Below are 16,695 nucleotides of genomic sequence, written 5' to 3'. Positions count from 1 at the left end.
GGGATGATAGCGAGTCCATCTGCACCATCCCAGTGGCCCACGATCCCTGTCTGAGGACTTACTGCAATGTAGATTTTATCGTGTGCTGCTCAGGGGTGTCAGCAGGCTGGGCTGGTCCTACCAGATGCTCTTGCTGGTGTTTGTGGCAGTTTGGGCTTTCCATGTCCCTCCTCTCCCAACACCCGGGACAGGGTTTGTGTGACCAAAGGGGGAGGTTGGGCCCCAGTCTGGCTGTGCAGGTCCAGCTGCAGCAGAGTGTGGATCCGGGAGGGTTTCTGAGCATTTCCAGGTCAGCCTGCTTTTAATAAATATGTAAAACTGCCTATAGCATGGGTTGTGAAGATGGGTGCTCCCAGAGCAGGGTGTTTCAATACCTAAACACCAGTTCATTGATGGCTGCTTTGCTGCGGGATTATTCAGCAGCCTTTGGTCCTCCAGGGTTAACTGAGGATAACTGGGCTGGTCTGGGAACGCGAGCTGGAGCCCGAGAGGTGCTGGGCAGGTTTTTCATCGAGGCACTTGACTTGCTGTGTGCCGCAGGGCCGCTCTCAGCCCTGCTGTTTGCAAAGCTCTCCAGGTGTTCCTGGCTTCTCCGGGGGCCCAAGCACGACAGTTATGCTGCACATTTAGACCCAGATCTTAGCAGAGCTGCCCTGGGAGCAGCTGGGCTGTGCTGCCCTACCCCAGGCGATTGCCCATGGAGAGAGATCCCAGCTGACATCAAAGGAGCCAACAAGCGATGGGCATCTCCTAATTGCTGCCTCTCCCTGCATCGTTACTGCAGCTTGTCATTCACTGTCCTGGGATCCTTATCTCTGCGTCAGGATGGGGAGCAGCAGTCCCACCCCTGGGATCTCCCATCCACATACACTTGCACACGGTGACATTGAAACACCTGAGGAGTGTCTCACCATTGAAATAAAATGAAATGGCGTTTTGAGATCTCGTTTGGAGAGAACTGGCCTTCTGCTGTGTGGGTTTCCCGTACGAGTGTGCTCAGGTGGGGACAGGCGAAGGGACGAGGGGATGTGGTGGCCCATGAGGACCCATCCGGGGTGGCAGGTGGCTCTGTGCCGTGTCCTCTCCTCCGGACAGAGGTCACCTCCTACTGTCCCCAGCCCTCCCCCTCGGTGCCTTGTGATTCACTGACGCTTTTGGGGCCAAAGACGACATTTAGAGGGAACGTTTCTGAATAGCCCCGTCAATAGGAACTCACATAGAACAACGGCAGCAACCACGGCCACGTCACCTGGGTTTGCTCGTGTCTGGCTGTGCCGGAGCCCTCGCCCCCCGCGGTCCCTCACGTCCGCTCTCTCTGTCTCCGCAGAATGCCATGAACCTGCCTCCCGACAAAGCGCGGCTGCTGCGGCAATACGACAACGAGAAGAAGTGGGAGCTCATCTGCGACCAGGTAAGGGCGGCCAGGAGGGCTTTGGGCTGACAGCACAAACCGGGTTTCATCACAGCGTCCCCGGGCTTAGAAAGGGACCTCGCGGAGGACACGTATTTGAACAGATTCAGACATTCATTTCTTTGACGTTATGCTTCGTTATCGGTAATGACTTGCCTTGCAATAATAATTCCCTTTTTTACCACAGAGCGCTATTCTTTCCCTTTGATGTCACCATCACCCCTGTGCCCGTTTCCTCTGGGCGGTGAATGTTCCTTATTTTGCCCGGCACAAGCTTAAAGAACCTTGTCCCTCAGTGCCCCCTCAGCGAGTGCTCGGCCTTTAGTCCCTCCCGACCCGTGTAGTAGGAACGGGTGGTCTCGACCCACTGAGTATTTGTCTTTGCACACCAGGAGCCCTTCCCGCAGCTGGCGGTCGCTGTCGCCTTCAGGGGGAGGCGAAGGGTGGTGCAGCCCGAGCTCCCCTTCGCCTCCAGAGCCTCAACAACAACCTCGGATTAAGCAGCACCATATGCTGAAGCATCTTTGGTAGCTGAGCTCCGCTGCGGCGTGCAGCCTTGGCAGCGGCACAGAGCAATTAACAGGTTGGCTCTGCCCTGGCAAGTGAACAGAAACGGCATTATTTAGAGAAAGCGAAGCATGCCAGAGGTAGGATGTGCATTTGTGAGCCAGCAGCAAAATCAGGTCCTGCCATAGGCTTCAAAAGTAATCTCTAATGGAAATAATTGATCCAGGACTGAGAAAGGATGTTTCCTTGACATGTGAACAGAGCGGTAGCAGGATGAGCGTTTGGCGGAAGGCACAGTCGTGCTGTGAGGTCAGGAACATTTTAATAAATACATTTGTGGGACATTTCCTATTACAGTGACAGAGCCTCTGATAAAATCCAACAACTTCAAAGTAAAGCTGAATAAAGAATTACTTGCCGTTTTCTGTGCAAAAAACCTGAAGTGTCGAGCTATTGAAAGTTTCGGTTTATTGAGACACTGAACAAATCGCTTAATTTACTGTAAGGGATTTGTTTCGTGGGTGTTTGCTCAGAGCAGGCGCACTCGGAGCGTGCAGATAGATGGGTGAGCTCGGTGCTGGAGTCTGAGCTCAGCCTGCACGGCCCTGGCAGCGGGGCAGGAGCAGCACCAGCGCAGCCGGGATGTGCAAAGCCCAGCTCATCCACCCCGAGCAACGCGCAGCTGCTCTGATTCACTCTGCACTGCACAGCGGGGCGGGAGGGACGAGCAGATGGAAACGCAGGGAGGGAGATTTGCAATCCCGAGTTACCTGAGCCTATCTCACTAGCTCCTTGCACAAGGCTGAGTTCACCTCAGGTTGGGATGAGTCTCCTCAGGCAGGGAAGCCTGGAGACCTTGAGGTGCTGGAGCGAGTGGAGAGAAGGGAACGGAGCTGGTGAGGGGCTGGAGCACAAGTGTGATGGGAGCGGCTGAGGGAGCTGGGGGGTTCAGCTGGAGAACAGGAGCTGAGGGGAGACCTTCTGATCTCTGAACTGCCTGAAAGGAGCTTGGAGCCAGGGGGGTCGGGCTCTGCTCCCCAGGAACAAGCGCCAGGAGCAGAGGAAACGGCCTCAAGTTGCCCAGGGGAGGTTGAGGTTGGATTTAGGAACAGTTTCTTCCCCAAAGGGCTGTGGGGCATTGGAACAGGCTGCCCAGGGCAGTGCTGGAGTCACCATCCCTGGAGGGTTGGACAGACGGACATGAGGTTCTCAGGGACATGGGGCAGTGCCAGGGGTGGGTTGTAGCTGGACTCAATGATCTTGAGGCTCTTTTCCAACCAAAGTGATTCCATGACTCTATGAAGCTGCACAGAGCTGTTGTCACCAGCGCTGCGCGGGGCCCCAGGGGACAGGAGGTGACACTGTGCCACCTTTCCAGGGTCCGTCCGGCCGAGGGTCCATGCTGGGGCTGCACATGTGTGACGTGTCCCAGCCCCGGTGGCAGCGCTGGCGCTGGGCAGGCGCTGCGAGTCAGAAAAGCACCAGAGTGCAGCGTATGAAATATTGATCGCTGTCCACATAATGACGGCGCGTGGCTAAAAGTACTTCCAGGAACAGATTTTGTACAGAACATGTGTTTTTAGTGTGGATGCAGATTTTAACTGCTATTTTCTATTGGTATCACTCATTACACCATTTTCGCCCGCTTTTGCTTAGTGAAGGACTGAGGATGTAAATTAATGTAACAGCTTGAGGAAATTCACTGTTTCCCTCTTGTGCTTTTGCCCGAAAGGGAAAAGAGGTTGCTCTTAAATGATATTTCTATATAGTCTGTAAAGCAGACCCTAGCCATTTATCTGTGCAATAGGTTGAGAATGTATGGGGAGAGAGTTCAGCTCCCAAATGGAGCTTCCATTTTTGCAGAAGTGAGATTAACCAAAGTGGGGAGCTGCCAGTCTCATCATGATGGTGATAATGATAATATAATCTGCTGTAGTGAGTCGCTGTAAGGGTTTGCTGGGCTGGTTGTGGGGACTCGTGTGTGGTATTTTCTGTTCTATATGTTGTGTGTCTATAAACCTTGCAAGTCATCCCAGTGGTGCTGCTGGTGCTCTGAAAGCTCGCTCCCTGCCTCTCTGGCTTAGCGAACAAGGGGAAGAGCAAAGCCCATAAAGCTGTTGTCCATCGTGGAGAGGTCCAAGCGGTGGGTCATCCTGTGGGCGAGCATTGGGGAGGATCCCGGCAGGGATGGACACCATTCCTTGGCATGGCGAGCCACCCTTTTGGTGCCCTCTGTGCCTCTTCATGCAGCCCTGGGCCGTGGTGGGTGACAGAGGGGGCACGAGCGAGAGATTGGGGACATCTTAGAAAGTTCTTCATTGCCCTCTAATGGCAAATTGTGGCAGGGGCATCCCTGTGTCCTCACCTTTGGAGACACCAGAGGTGTGTGTGTGGGGATTAATTAATTTTTCCTGTCTTTGCAGATGCTGCAGTAGCCATTGACAGCTCTGTTTTGAGAGCTTTTGGTTTTGTTTTGTACCCTGTTGGAGGTAAAATCCAGTGTTTTAATGAAGTCATAAACGTTAGGATGGTACAGATGCTCACGGCTTCATTTATCCAACCGGCTGGCCCTGGGACAGGTGGCTCACTGAAAATCAGATGGTGGGTGATGGAGCAGTCAGAAATGCAGGTGCAGAACACAAGTGGTCCAGGCTCCATCAGACAGTGAGGGATGGAGCAGTCAGAGATGCAGGTGCAGAACATGAGTGGTCCAGGCTCCATCAGACAGTGAGGGATGGAGCAGTCAGAGATGCAGGTGCAGGACATAAGGGGTCCAGGCTCCATCAGACAGTGAGGGATGGAGCAGTCGGAGATGCAGGTGCAGAACACAAGTGGTCCAGGCTCCATCAGACAGTGAGTGATGGAGCAGTCAGAGATGCAGGTGCAGAACACAAGTGGTCCAGGCTCCATCAGACAGTGAGGGATGGAGCAGTTGGAGATGCAGGTGCAGAACACAAGTGGTCCAGGCTCCATCAGACAGTGAGTGATGGAGCAGTCAGAGATGCAGGTGCAGAACACAAGTGGTCCAGGCTCCATCAGACAGTGAGTGATGGAGCAGTTGGAGATGCAGGTGCAGGACATGAGTGGTCCAGGCTCCATCAGACAGTGAGTGATGGAGCAGTTGGAGATGCAGGTGCAGGACATGAGTGGTCCAGGCTCCATCAGACAGTGAGGGATGGAGCAGTTGGAGATGCAGGTACAGAACACAAGTGGTCCAGGCTCCATCAGACAGTGAGTGATGGAGGAGTTGGAGATGCAGGTGCAGGACATGAGTGGTCCAGGCTCTGTGGTCACATCCCGGGCCTCAGAGGGAGCATCTGCGGCTCTTGTGCCTCTTGGCCAGGTCCCTGCTGGTGACCCGGTTTTGCAGAAAATTAATAGCGGTGGAAACAGATCCCTCTGCCCCTTGATTGATGCCGAGATGAACGGCTGCTGTTGTTTCATTCCATAGTAAAGACATCTAAAGTGACACGCTGTCCTGCTGGCGGAGTTGCTGAGCTGCCCCCCAGGGCTGTGTGGTTTGGGGACGGGTGATGGAAACGTGCACCATGCTTTACGTCCCCCCAGCAGTCACTGCCACCAGGTTTGTGTGCTTGCCTGATGCGTGTGAATCTTAGGAATGAAACCAGTTAGCGAGGGTCATAATGATAATAATAATAATAACATATGTCACTAATGCAGAAAATGTCCTGAATGTCTTTGGAAGCAAAAGCCACAATTTCCTGGTTACGCAATAAATACGTTTTCCAGATTTGGGTGAATGAGAGATGTGTTGAATTCCTTGCAGGATCAGATGGAAGAGGAAATGCAGAAACGCGGCAGTTCAAGTATAGCTTCCCAGCCCCCTTTTTTTGGTGTCCATCCAGAAAAAAAGTGCAAATTCTGGAGATTGCTGGTGAGAAAAGCACCGGAGCAGCGTTGTGCCCCCTCTTCCAGCTTCGTCCCTGATGTCTCCTCATTTATTACCCTAAAGGGAGGTGCTGGGGACTGGGACATCTCCCTGCTCTCCGCTTGCATGTGCTTCTGTGTCCTTCTGGCAGCAATTTTTCAAGCAAGAAAGGGCCTTTTATCCTTGGGAAATTAAGTTAGTTTGCTTTCTAGGTGGCTGACAAAAGCCGGGCTGAGTTATTGCCGGTCTGCGCCTCTCTCCTTTCAGGCTGTAGATAGTGTTGGTGCTTATATGAGTCACGTAGCGGAGATAAAATAGTTTTCATCGGGATTTATTATTAACTTTGTTGTGTCTGAACGGCGTGGTGCTGGGGTGGTGGGGAGGAGAAGCCACCGTGTCCCAGTCGTGATGTCACCCACTGCTTTTTTTGCCCAGCAAGGTCTGGAGGCTCAAATAGGGATTTTAAACTTTAACACGTGTGTGGTAAAAATCCCCAACCTCCTCGTTCAAATAGCGTTAAACCCCTTGCCGTATCAATTCTTATTTTGAAAGCGAATTTGGCCAGCGAGCGACTGCAAATTGCCAGGAGTGGAGGGGAGGAGCAGACAGGAAAAAGCAATCATTTTTAACTAATTATTTACGGTATCTAAGGCAAGCGGATTACGTGTGAACAGCGATGTCTCGATGGCAGCCGAGGATGCGTTTGTCATCCAGAAGAAGGACCAGAAGGACATGGGGAGGACGCTGTCATCGCGCCGCGCTGACGCTTGGGCTTTGCAGCTTGCGATGTATCAGCCTCTAATAAAAAACAGTCAGAGCTGGATAAACCCAGACAGCAATCACAGCCAGGAAAGGGCAGTTTTACAGGCTAATCCCTCATGGCTTTCCAAAGCAGAAAAAACACTTTTAAGGGGCTATAAAAATGTTTCCAGGAGATGTTTACCACCAGTGGTTCTTGGTCACTACACAGAGTGTCGCTGGTATCTGATGTTCGTGGATAATGTCTTTAAAATCCTTCCACCCAAATGATTCTCCTGTGCAGTAATGAGCAGCGTCTTTTTTAAGGAAATCACTGTAGAGATGATTACTTAAGTACAGAATTACAGCTAGGTTTGAAGAAAACAAACAGAAACTTCTAGTATCTACATTGCAGACTACTCAATGTGCTCACTGAGCTTCGTTAAGCGTCTCATTTGGAAGACTCCAGATATTAAAACTGGCAGTTAGGAAAAGCTCCTGGCTTTAGCAGCTGATGGCTGATTAGTTAGGAAGAGAAATAAATCCGTAAGAGAAAAATATCTGCTCCGGAGGCTTGGGCTGAGCCCAGCAGGGCTGCATTGGCATGAGAGAACCCTCAGAAAGGAGAGGAATAAACCCCAGAGGTAAGCGGAGCCTTGTTAGGCGGGGACTTTGCGGTGCCCGCTGCTCCACCACTGCGCTCCAACCCCCTCACAAGTGAAGGATAAATCATATTTGGATGTGGTTATCAAGTGGAAAACACTTTTACTGTTGTGTTTTTTTGTAGAGAAGGACACGGTTATTCAATATCTCCAGAACCAATATAGAGGTGTTGAGGGGGAGGATGAGAAGCGGTGGTGTCTCCGAGGTCCGGGTACCTGGGTAACTCTTTACTAGTCTACAAAGGGCCAGATTCTCATCTACAGCAAAATGCCTTTATTTTTGGTCTGTCTGCCAGTGTAAAGAAGTTTTAAAACAGGTTAATGGATCAAAATTGGTTCTGAACAACTTGTGTTTATGCCCTGTGTAAAGCCGCAGATCCCGAGGGGGCGGTCAGGCTGACTGTGAAACCGGCCCAACAGCGGGAGGTAAAAAGGGCAAAAATGAGGGCGGCGGTTGCGGTAAATTGAATATCGACTTCTCATTCTTTTGACCGATCTATTTTACGTGCTCTTTATTTGTTTATTTTCTAAAATACCCTTTGAAGTCAACATCGATGGGTCTTCCTGCTCCCAGTTAGCAGCAAATTTAACTACAAGGGTGTGAAAGGGGCCCTCAGATCTGCATTTTCAGGACTGTTTTATAGATAAAAAGGAGATACTGGTTCCAGGGCTGTGTTTCGCGCCTACATGTGAAGGTGAATGGGAAAAAAATCTGGTTTAAAAGAGGGAAGAAGTGTTTGCTGTCTGTCCTACAGAGCTCATGGGCCACAGCGCAGACCTTTTAGGCTCTTTGGTTCATTTTTTCCTTCTGAGCATGATGAATTATTATTATTATTTCTTTTTTTAACAGCAAACAGCAGGATAATAAGGGGAATGACTTTTGGTGTTCAGACAGTATATTCTGGTAACTGGGCAGCAGTGTCCTATTCATTATGAAATAACTTTCAGATAATGTAGTCAAAATTGCATCCTGACCTAATAAAGGGAGGTTTCAGATATCGGTTATAAAATGCGAAATTTCAGGATGAAATCGTTATGAGATCTTTCCTCAAGGGAAAGGGCAGAATAGCTTAAAATTCTTCCAAGATACAAATAGCATCAGAACTTTTGGTAATGCTCTTAGCAGGTTTGGACACAGCGTCCCCCTCGCAGAACAACTCATGTCGAGCAAGGAAATATCAAGCAGCTCGCAGAATACAAACCTTGCAGACCTTGTATTTGTCGTCAAAATCTTTAATTCACATCTGAGTGGGGCTGGTGGTGGATTGCAGACCAAGTGTTCCCTGTAAGATCAGAAGTTTGGAAGACTTAAAGGAGAAAGAAGTCTCAAGGTGTGGCCGAGGAGATGTTTTACAGTCACAGGAACCTGCCTTCCTCCAGCGGGACTCCAGCCTTTTGGGGAGGAGAAGCACATGGTGGTTCCTGGGCTTTCCCCATGGGACAAGGATGGGCGTCTGGTCCATAATTTCCCTGCTAAGTGTAGCTGGTAGCACTTGCTGGTTTGCTTCCCACCAGGCTGGAGGTCCCTCAGCTCTGCCCCTGCGTGACGTGGGTGCTGAAGGAAACCATCTGATTCTCCACGAGCTGTGGGTGGCTGGGACGAGCTCAACCACCGACACGGTCCCTGCGGAAATGGTTGTGGGGACGTGACCCCAAGGCACAATGGCCGTGTTGGTGCTCAAGAGTTGGTTGATGTTGAAGTTGGTTGAAGGGGCCAATAAGAAAGATGGGGACAGACTTTTGAGCAGGGTCTGTTGCAACAGGACAAGAGGTGTTGGTTTTAAACTAAAGGAGGGAGATTCAGACTGGACATGAGGAAGGAATTGTTGCCCTGAGGGTGGTGAGAGCCTGGCCCAGGTTGGCCAGAGAGGTGGTGGCTGAACCATCCCTGGAGACATCCCAGGCCAGGCTGGACGGGGCTCTGAGCAACCTGAGCTGGTGAAGATGTCCCTGTCATGGCAGGGGGGGCACTGGGGGACCTTTGAGGTCCCTTCAACCCAAACCCTTCTGTGATTCTGTGATGTAGGAAGCGAAATGCTGCTGTATTTGGATGTATTATATTTATATAGAATACAATGCCCCGTGGCAGGGGAGGCTTGGCCGGTGCTCATGGGGACACTCTGCCCTTGCCTGTCCCATGTCCCTGCCCGCAAACGGGACCCGCAGTAAGGGCTGGGCTGGGAGCTGCTGGGCCGCTCACCAAAACAATCCAATCTAATACCCTGGAGTTAAAATATCGCTTGTTCATTGCTAAAGTGCTACTCTTGCATTCATGTTTCTGGAACCCGAGCAATGACATGATGAGACTTCTCCCACGACGAGACCGTGCAGTGTGTTCTTAGGCTTGTTCCAAGTGATAGAAAAGGTGTCTTGGCTTTTGGGGTGATGGCTTTCAATCAAACACGGACACTCTTCTAACATCGTTCTTTCTCCTCGCTGCAGCTGGCTAGCAGAAACCCTGTTACTTCACATGTGTGCCTTTGTAACTACAATTCAAAATTGTCATTGAATATGTAAGGTGTATTTTTATGCACCCTATATAAATATTAAATTCCAGAATATCAGGATACATGTAAATCTATTTTATTTGCATGCATTTTGTATATGCATATATTATATATTTGTGAATATAAGGTATGTACATATAAAACGATATTTTGTATATATATACAGTGCTTAAATATGTGTCTGTCAGCATTTTGTATATATAGTAAGTAAATACAGGAAATGCTATGAAATGGCTGATGTTTATTCTTGCGTCCTTTGCAGGAAAGGTTTCAAGTGAAGAATCCCCCGCACACGTACATCCAGAAGCTGAAGGGGTATCTGGACCCGGCTGTCACCAGGAAGGTGAGGAGGGTCCTGTTCCCATCCCTTCTTCTGCCCTGAGGATGATCCTGGGGTCCCGGTTCCTTCCTGCCCTGGTGGCAAAGTCTCTGAGAAGAGTCCTGGAGGTGGAACCAACTGCAGAGAGAAGCAAAGAGTAATTAGAAAGATGCTGCAGTTTTCACAGCTGGGAAAGGGGAAGGGATGTTGCAAGGAAAAGGGCCATCTGACACATGAAACAAACCGTTTTAATAACTTCAGCTTCCATAAATAGTCTCACAAATTATCCAGGTTGTGCTCCAGGTCTGACTTTCCATGTGGGCAGTGCTGGTGGTGAGTGAAACGTTCATCAGGTGGCACTTCCCTCAGCCCTGTGAGCGGGCGTTGAAACGTTGAGTGCTTTTCCGAGGGTGTCTGTGTGTCCGGCCACACCGCTGGCACAGGTCCCCGCGCTGCCGTCCCAGCCCGGGTTGCACTGAAGACATAAGCTGGGCTTTATTTACATGGCACAGCCTCACTCATCCTCCTGCGTATTATTTTGCCCAAAACAGTTAATTAATCACTGATGAAATACTCAGGCATTTCACTTGAACATCGTGCATCCCCGAGTGTGCCGTCTGCACCGGGATGCATTTGTGGCTCATTCTGACATTTCTGCGCCGCTCTCGTGGGCTCAGTAGTAACCTCCAGGATTTTAGAATAACAGTAAACCTCCATCCGGCTGAACCTTTGGCATTTAACCACTTTGAGTATCAGCTTATATCCTGTTCTGATAGTTATAATAGCCTTCAAAAGAAATAAAAAGACAGAGAAACTGTAGAAAAAGGCAGTGATTGCACAGCAGACCCTGCCGTTGCCTGGCTCTGCCTTGGCCCCAACAATCACTGCTCTGTGTTGCTGCACAAAGAGCTGAGGTTGGTGCCCGACGGTAAAATGCAGATCCCGGGGAGGTGAACTCTGTCCCTTGTGGGGATGAGGGACAAGCACCGGGTCCCATCCTTCCTGCCCCGCTTCTCCAGCTCCTCGGGGCTGCGGTGATGGCTCTGACAGCGCCGCTCTTGTCAGGGGCTCTGCCGAGGAGCAGGAAACCATTTGCTAGGAAATCTTTCAATTTGCCTGCAGCCGATTATGGTTTTTGTTAAAAAAAAAAAGGCAAAAAAGTGAACGGGGTCTTTGTGTTTTTTCCTCCCGAAGGGTTTTTGAAATTTGTTTAGTGTTTGGCTTTGCTCTGCGGTTCCTCCGTGGGCGCACATTGAAGCCTTTCTTATCCTAACACCACTAGGAGAGTCCCATGACAAATGACAAAACCGAAGGAGCCTAAAAATAACCCCATTGAGTTCCTCTGTTTTGTGGCGTTATTCTCCATCGCCAGCAGCCTTTCCTCAGCCTTTCCTCAGCCGGGGCTGCCATGCAGAAAGATTTACAAATGTGCTTCGGGAGGGCCATGGGGTTTTGTGGGGAGAGCTGTTCCGAGCGGGATTGTCGCTGTCATTGGGGTGGTGTCGGGGTTTTTGACAATGATCCCGGCGTGGCCAAGAGAAAGCGGCTCCAAACGCCGCTGCGAAATGCGCGTTTCGCCTTGTAATTGGGGTCACAATGGCTCTTCCCAGGGAAACAATTGCTTTCCGTCTGAGCGGAATATGAAACGGGAAAATGAAAGTGCTGAAGTGACTCATTTTTAAAGAATTTGGTGGCTCCTAGAGCCCAGTAAAGCACAGAGCCGGCTCAGTGCTGTGGTTGCAAGGAGCACATTGGCCTTGCAGGGGGATAACGCCCCACGTGGGAAGGTGCTGCCCGTTCCTGCCGTGTCCTCCCAGCCGTCTCCGCTCTGCATCAATGTTTTACCTTTACCTGCATAGAGGGAATGCTTTATATTGCTTGGTGTAAACTCTCTCGGGAGAGAGGGCACTGTGATTTTGTACTCCGAGCTAATTAACTGCGGTCCAGGGAAACTGTCTGAGCCCAACGAGCAATTTCAAAGGAAAAATTAATAGCGCCTCACATCTACTAGGAGTTTACAGCAAGGTATCTATTTCAGTCTGCCAGTGGCTTTCTGAGCTGGGATTTAGTCTCCAAGTCAGGCAGCGGTGCTAAGCAGCATGTGATGAAGCCCCGGAGAAAAAGGCAGCTGATAATGTTCGTGTAGGTCAGCAAGGTAAATCCCGTCCTTTCATCATCCTCACCTCAATAAACGGACTCCTGGGAATTATTAACTGCCACTAGTTCCCTTGATTTCATTGCAGCACACTGAGAACAAAGCCTTTTCTCCCTTGTATTCAGAGCACAGTCCTGATCGCACTGGGATCGCTGCCCCCTAAACACTTAGCAAACACATCAGGTCTCTGTGTGACAAGCGATGACCAAGGTGGCTGTTAAATGTTGCGATTCCAAGATGATTATCATTCTCCATCTGCTTCTGCTCTCATTTAGCTTGTTCACAAATGAGAATTTCCCCAAACAATAATTTCTCGGGCAGTTTTGTTGGGTTTCCAGGGGCAGGAGGGAAGAGCATCGCTGGCTCTCTTGGTCCACACGCCAGGTTGTGTTTGCTGCACGTTGGTGTTGCAGAGGATGGAGGGGAGCAGCTCGGCTGGACTCGAGACACGTCAGTGTGCTCTTAGAGATCTGCTGTGACCAGTGCCTGCTTGGAGCCCCAGACTGGGGCTGCCGCTGCGTCCCAGTGAGGTTTTCCAGGTCACCCTTGGTCCTGCTGTCCGGAGGTGACAGGAATCACAGAATCCCAGAGTGTCAGGGATTGGAAGGGACCTGGAAAGCTCATCCAGTGCAATCCCCCCATGGAGCAGGAACACCCAGCTGAGGTTCCACAGGAAGGTGTCCAGGCGGGTTTGAATGTCTGCAGAGAAGGAGACTCCACAACCTCCCTGGGCAGCCTGGGCCAGGCTCTGACACCCTCACCCCAAACAAGTTTCTTCTCATCTTTAAGTGGAGCCTCCTGTGTTCCAGTTTGCACCCATTGCCCCTTGTCCTGTCACTGGTTGTCACCGAGAAGAGCCTGGCTCCATCCTCCTGACACTGCCCCTTTCCATATTGATCCCCAGGAATGAGTCCCCCCTCAGTCTCCTCTTCTCCAGCTCCAGAGCCCCAGCTCCCTCAGCCTTTCCTCACACGGGAGATGCTCCACTCCCTCCAGCATCTTGGTGGCTGCGCTGGACTCTCTCCAGCAGTTCCCTGTCCTTCTGGAGCTGAGGGGCCACAACTGGACACAATATTCCAGGGGTGGTCTCCCCAGGGCAGAGCAGAGGGGCAGGAGAACCTCTCTGACCTACTGACCACCCCCTTCTAACCCACCCCAGGTACCATTGGCTTCCTGGCCACAAGGGCCCAGTGCTGGCTCATGGTCACCCTGCTGTCCCCAGGACCCCCAGCTCCCTTTCCCCTACGCTGCTCTCTAACGGGTCGTTCCCCAACTTATCCTGGAACCTGGGGTTGTTCCTGCCCAGATTCAAGACTCTACACTTGCCCTTGTTCTATTTCATTACATTTTCCCCACCGAGCTCTCCAGCCTGTCCGGGTCTCTGGATGGCAGCACAGCTTCCAGTGTCACCACTCCTCCCAGTTCGGTGTCACCAGCAAACTTGCTGACAGTCACTCCAGTCCCTCATGAAACCTCCTCTCCTTTCTGCTGCGTCGCTGCCCAGGGTTTTTCTCCTGCCATTTCACGGCCTTTCCCAGCGTCTCGTTTTGCAGACACAGTTCAGATCGTTAGCGTCTGCATTCCAGCACCGGCGCGCACCCCCGGGTTGGTAATTAGACAGAAATCGTGGCGGGGTTGTTGCTGTGGGTGTGAAGTCGTGATTAACGCACCAGGCTGAGAATGGAGCCCAAACGCTGCAGTTTGCAGTGGAGAGTTTGGTACTAAACCAAAGCTTGTGTTGTAAAGAAGTGTTTATTTATCTACAGGCTTTTTTCTTTATCCTGGAAACTCAAAAATATACGTGGGAACAGAAGTTATTTTTCCGCACATGTTTTTGTTGCCTGCTGGGCTCTTGTTGTTGCATTCCTGAGCATTTAGAGGGGTTCTCGGTTTACCTTGATGTTTTATTTATTCATTCTGCACTGTGTGACACGTTGATATTTTTAATCGCCTCACATGAGTCTAATTGCTATTTTTGCTTAATAACAGAAATTCAGAAGACGAGTCCAAGAATCTACTCAAGTACTCCGAGAACTGGAAATTTCTCTAAGAACAAATCACATCGGGTAAGAATGTTTTCTGACCTCTGGTCTAAGGGTATTTTTTTGGTATATATCTACTGATGGATGTCTTTGAGAAAATATCGCTTTGCATGCCAAGCAGTGGTACCACTTGGTTGATCATTGCAGCCTGAAGGGCTCGTTGAGGGATAGCTGAGCATCTCAGAAGAATAATTCAGCTTTAATCCTTTATAGGATTCATCCCTTATAGGGTTCATTCACATCTTGCGAAGGCTGCGAGCAGATTGCAGCCCAGTTCTGCTCCCCCTCAGTCAGAGCAGTGATTGTGTCTAGAATAGCAATAGCATCGCAGCTATAAATATATATGTGGAAAACCCCCATGCTGTTTTATAGCTTTAACATAATGCAGCTCACCAAGCCTGGCTGTGAGTAATGTTACCAGGATTTTACTTCCACAAAACAGAAAATTCCCCTCAAATAGCAGAAGAACTGCCAGAAACTTCATTTTTCTATCAAACATGCCATTCCCATCCACATTTCCACCGGTCTCGCGTCTCTGCTTTACATCTCGGGACCAGAAGCCGCTCGGCCCTGGAACATCAGCCAGAAAGGGTTCTCCGGCGTTTTATTTCGTGACCACACAATCACATCGGTTTTACAGGATGCTGTATGACAGTGCACAGATTGATGGGTGCGCGGAACGAACCGCGGTGGAGCACCAGATATATAAAAGAGCCTGACAAGACCAACGTTTATTTATTTGCTTTGTGTGTCTGAAAGATACGTTTCCAAATACATTTTATAAAAACGCCAGGTTGTTTATTTTAGCTGGTAAACAGTGAAAGATTTAAACCTCCAAAGACAAGAATAACTCAGAGGTGATGAATTCCCGCTTTGCTGGGAGAAGGGTAACTTGGATAATTCTCAGGGACCAAGATTCACAGGAATAGCTTAACACCTTTTAAAAAGAGAAGGGAAAATTACTATTGAATGCACATCCAGAATGTCACATTACTCTTGCTGGTGTGCTGTCTATGTGCTTTTAAAGCCTGCTAGAGACCAGGATGTGATAGAAAAGAAACCAGTGGTGGATGGCGAGAAGGTGATTTGCTTGGTGGTTTGTGCTGGGGAGGTGATGAGCGAAGGGTTTGGAGCGAAGTGATGATGAGAAGGGCACCTACCGGCTCTGGAGCTCAGTGTGTGGGAACACAGAGTCACAGAATCCCAGAATGTCAGGGACTGGAAGGGACCTGGAAAGCTCATCCCGTGCAATCCCCCATGGAGCAGGAACACCCAGCTGAGGTTCCACAGGAAGGTGTCCAGGCGGGTTTGAATGTCTGCAGAGAAGGAGACTCCACAACCTCCCTGGGCAGCCTGGGCCAGGCTCTGACACCCTCACCCCAAACAAGTTTCTTCTCAGATTTAAGTGGAGCCTCCTGTATTCAGGTTTATACCCATTACCCCTTGTCCTATCGCTGGTTGTCACCGAGAAGATCCTGGCTCCATCCTCCTGACACTGCCCCTTTCCATATTGATCCCCATGAATGAGTCCCCCCTCAGTCTCCTCTCCTCCAGCTCCAGAGCCCCAGCTCCCTCAGCCTTTCCTCACACGGGAGATGCTCCACTCCCTCCAGCATCTTGGTGGCTGCGCTGGACTCTCTCCAGCAGTTCCCTGTCCTTCTGGAGCTGAGGGGCCACAACTGGACACAATATTCCAGGAACACATCTCGTTCCTGAGCTATGCAGAGTGTGCATAGCTTTTTAAATATTACATATATATTTTACCCATCATAACGCTGCAAAAATGCTTGTTTCAGAACATTTATCAAGTCTTCTAAAGGACTCTGTTTTAAAACTCCTCTAAGTAATAAATAATGCTGTTTTTCTGAGCGAGCGAGCAGCGTTGCCCGGCAGCTCTGCCCTCCCGCAGCGCCTCTGCTTTATCTGAGCAGGATTCCCGTGGCTGCGCCAAGCCTGTGGAACGCTCTGATATCTCTGATTTCTCTAACAGATGGGTCAGGGAGTTCCTGAACGAGGAGAACAAAGGCCTGGACGTGCTGGTGGAGTACTTGTCCTTCGCACAGTACGCCGTCACGTAAGTAAGACGTGCCTGCCGCTTTGGCTTGCATGGGAAAGCAAAAACCCTTGTGTAGAGCGAGAGGGAAGTGCCAAGCAGAGAAAATGTTAGTCTGGAACTATCAGATCATAACATGTTGCAGAGAAAACAAAACAAAATCCTAAATGAAGCCTAGAGAAAATTTCTAGTGCTGCACTGACAGATTTTTTAGTAATTGGGTACGTTCAAAAATCCCAGCTGGCTTTGGCTGAGAATGTTGGAAAACGGGCAAAGATCTTTGCATATAGAGATTATTTCTAGAATTTACTCGCTTACTGATATTTACATCATGTTCTACTAGAAAAAGGCCTTCAATTTTTGAATGGAATCCCTCTCACATTCTATAAAGTCCATTTTCTTGTGTCGCGAT

General features: G+C 50.0%; 1 protein-coding gene across 9 annotated transcripts in view; it reads left to right on the top strand.

The window, feature by feature from the left end:
• The window catches only part of FMNL2 (formin like 2), a 130,521-nt gene that overhangs the window by 68,166 nt on the left and 45,660 nt on the right, over positions 1-16,695 (top strand). For all 9 annotated transcript variants that reach the window (XM_071810657.1, XM_071810655.1, XM_065840607.2 and 6 more), the window contains exons 2-5: positions 1,328-1,411; positions 9,977-10,057; positions 14,178-14,254; positions 16,221-16,304. In XM_071810657.1, the coding sequence (XP_071666758.1) occupies positions 1,328-1,411; positions 9,977-10,057; positions 14,178-14,254; positions 16,221-16,304 (326 nt within the window). The remainder of the gene's footprint in view (positions 1-1,327; positions 1,412-9,976; positions 10,058-14,177; positions 14,255-16,220; positions 16,305-16,695) is intronic.

This window comes from Patagioenas fasciata, chromosome 7 (assembly GCF_037038585.1).
Source record: "Patagioenas fasciata isolate bPatFas1 chromosome 7, bPatFas1.hap1, whole genome shotgun sequence".
NCBI classification, from domain to species: Eukaryota; Metazoa; Chordata; class Aves; order Columbiformes; family Columbidae; genus Patagioenas; species Patagioenas fasciata.
The sequence above is the reverse complement of the archived record's forward strand: the minus strand, read 5'-3'. Positions and strand labels throughout refer to the sequence as shown.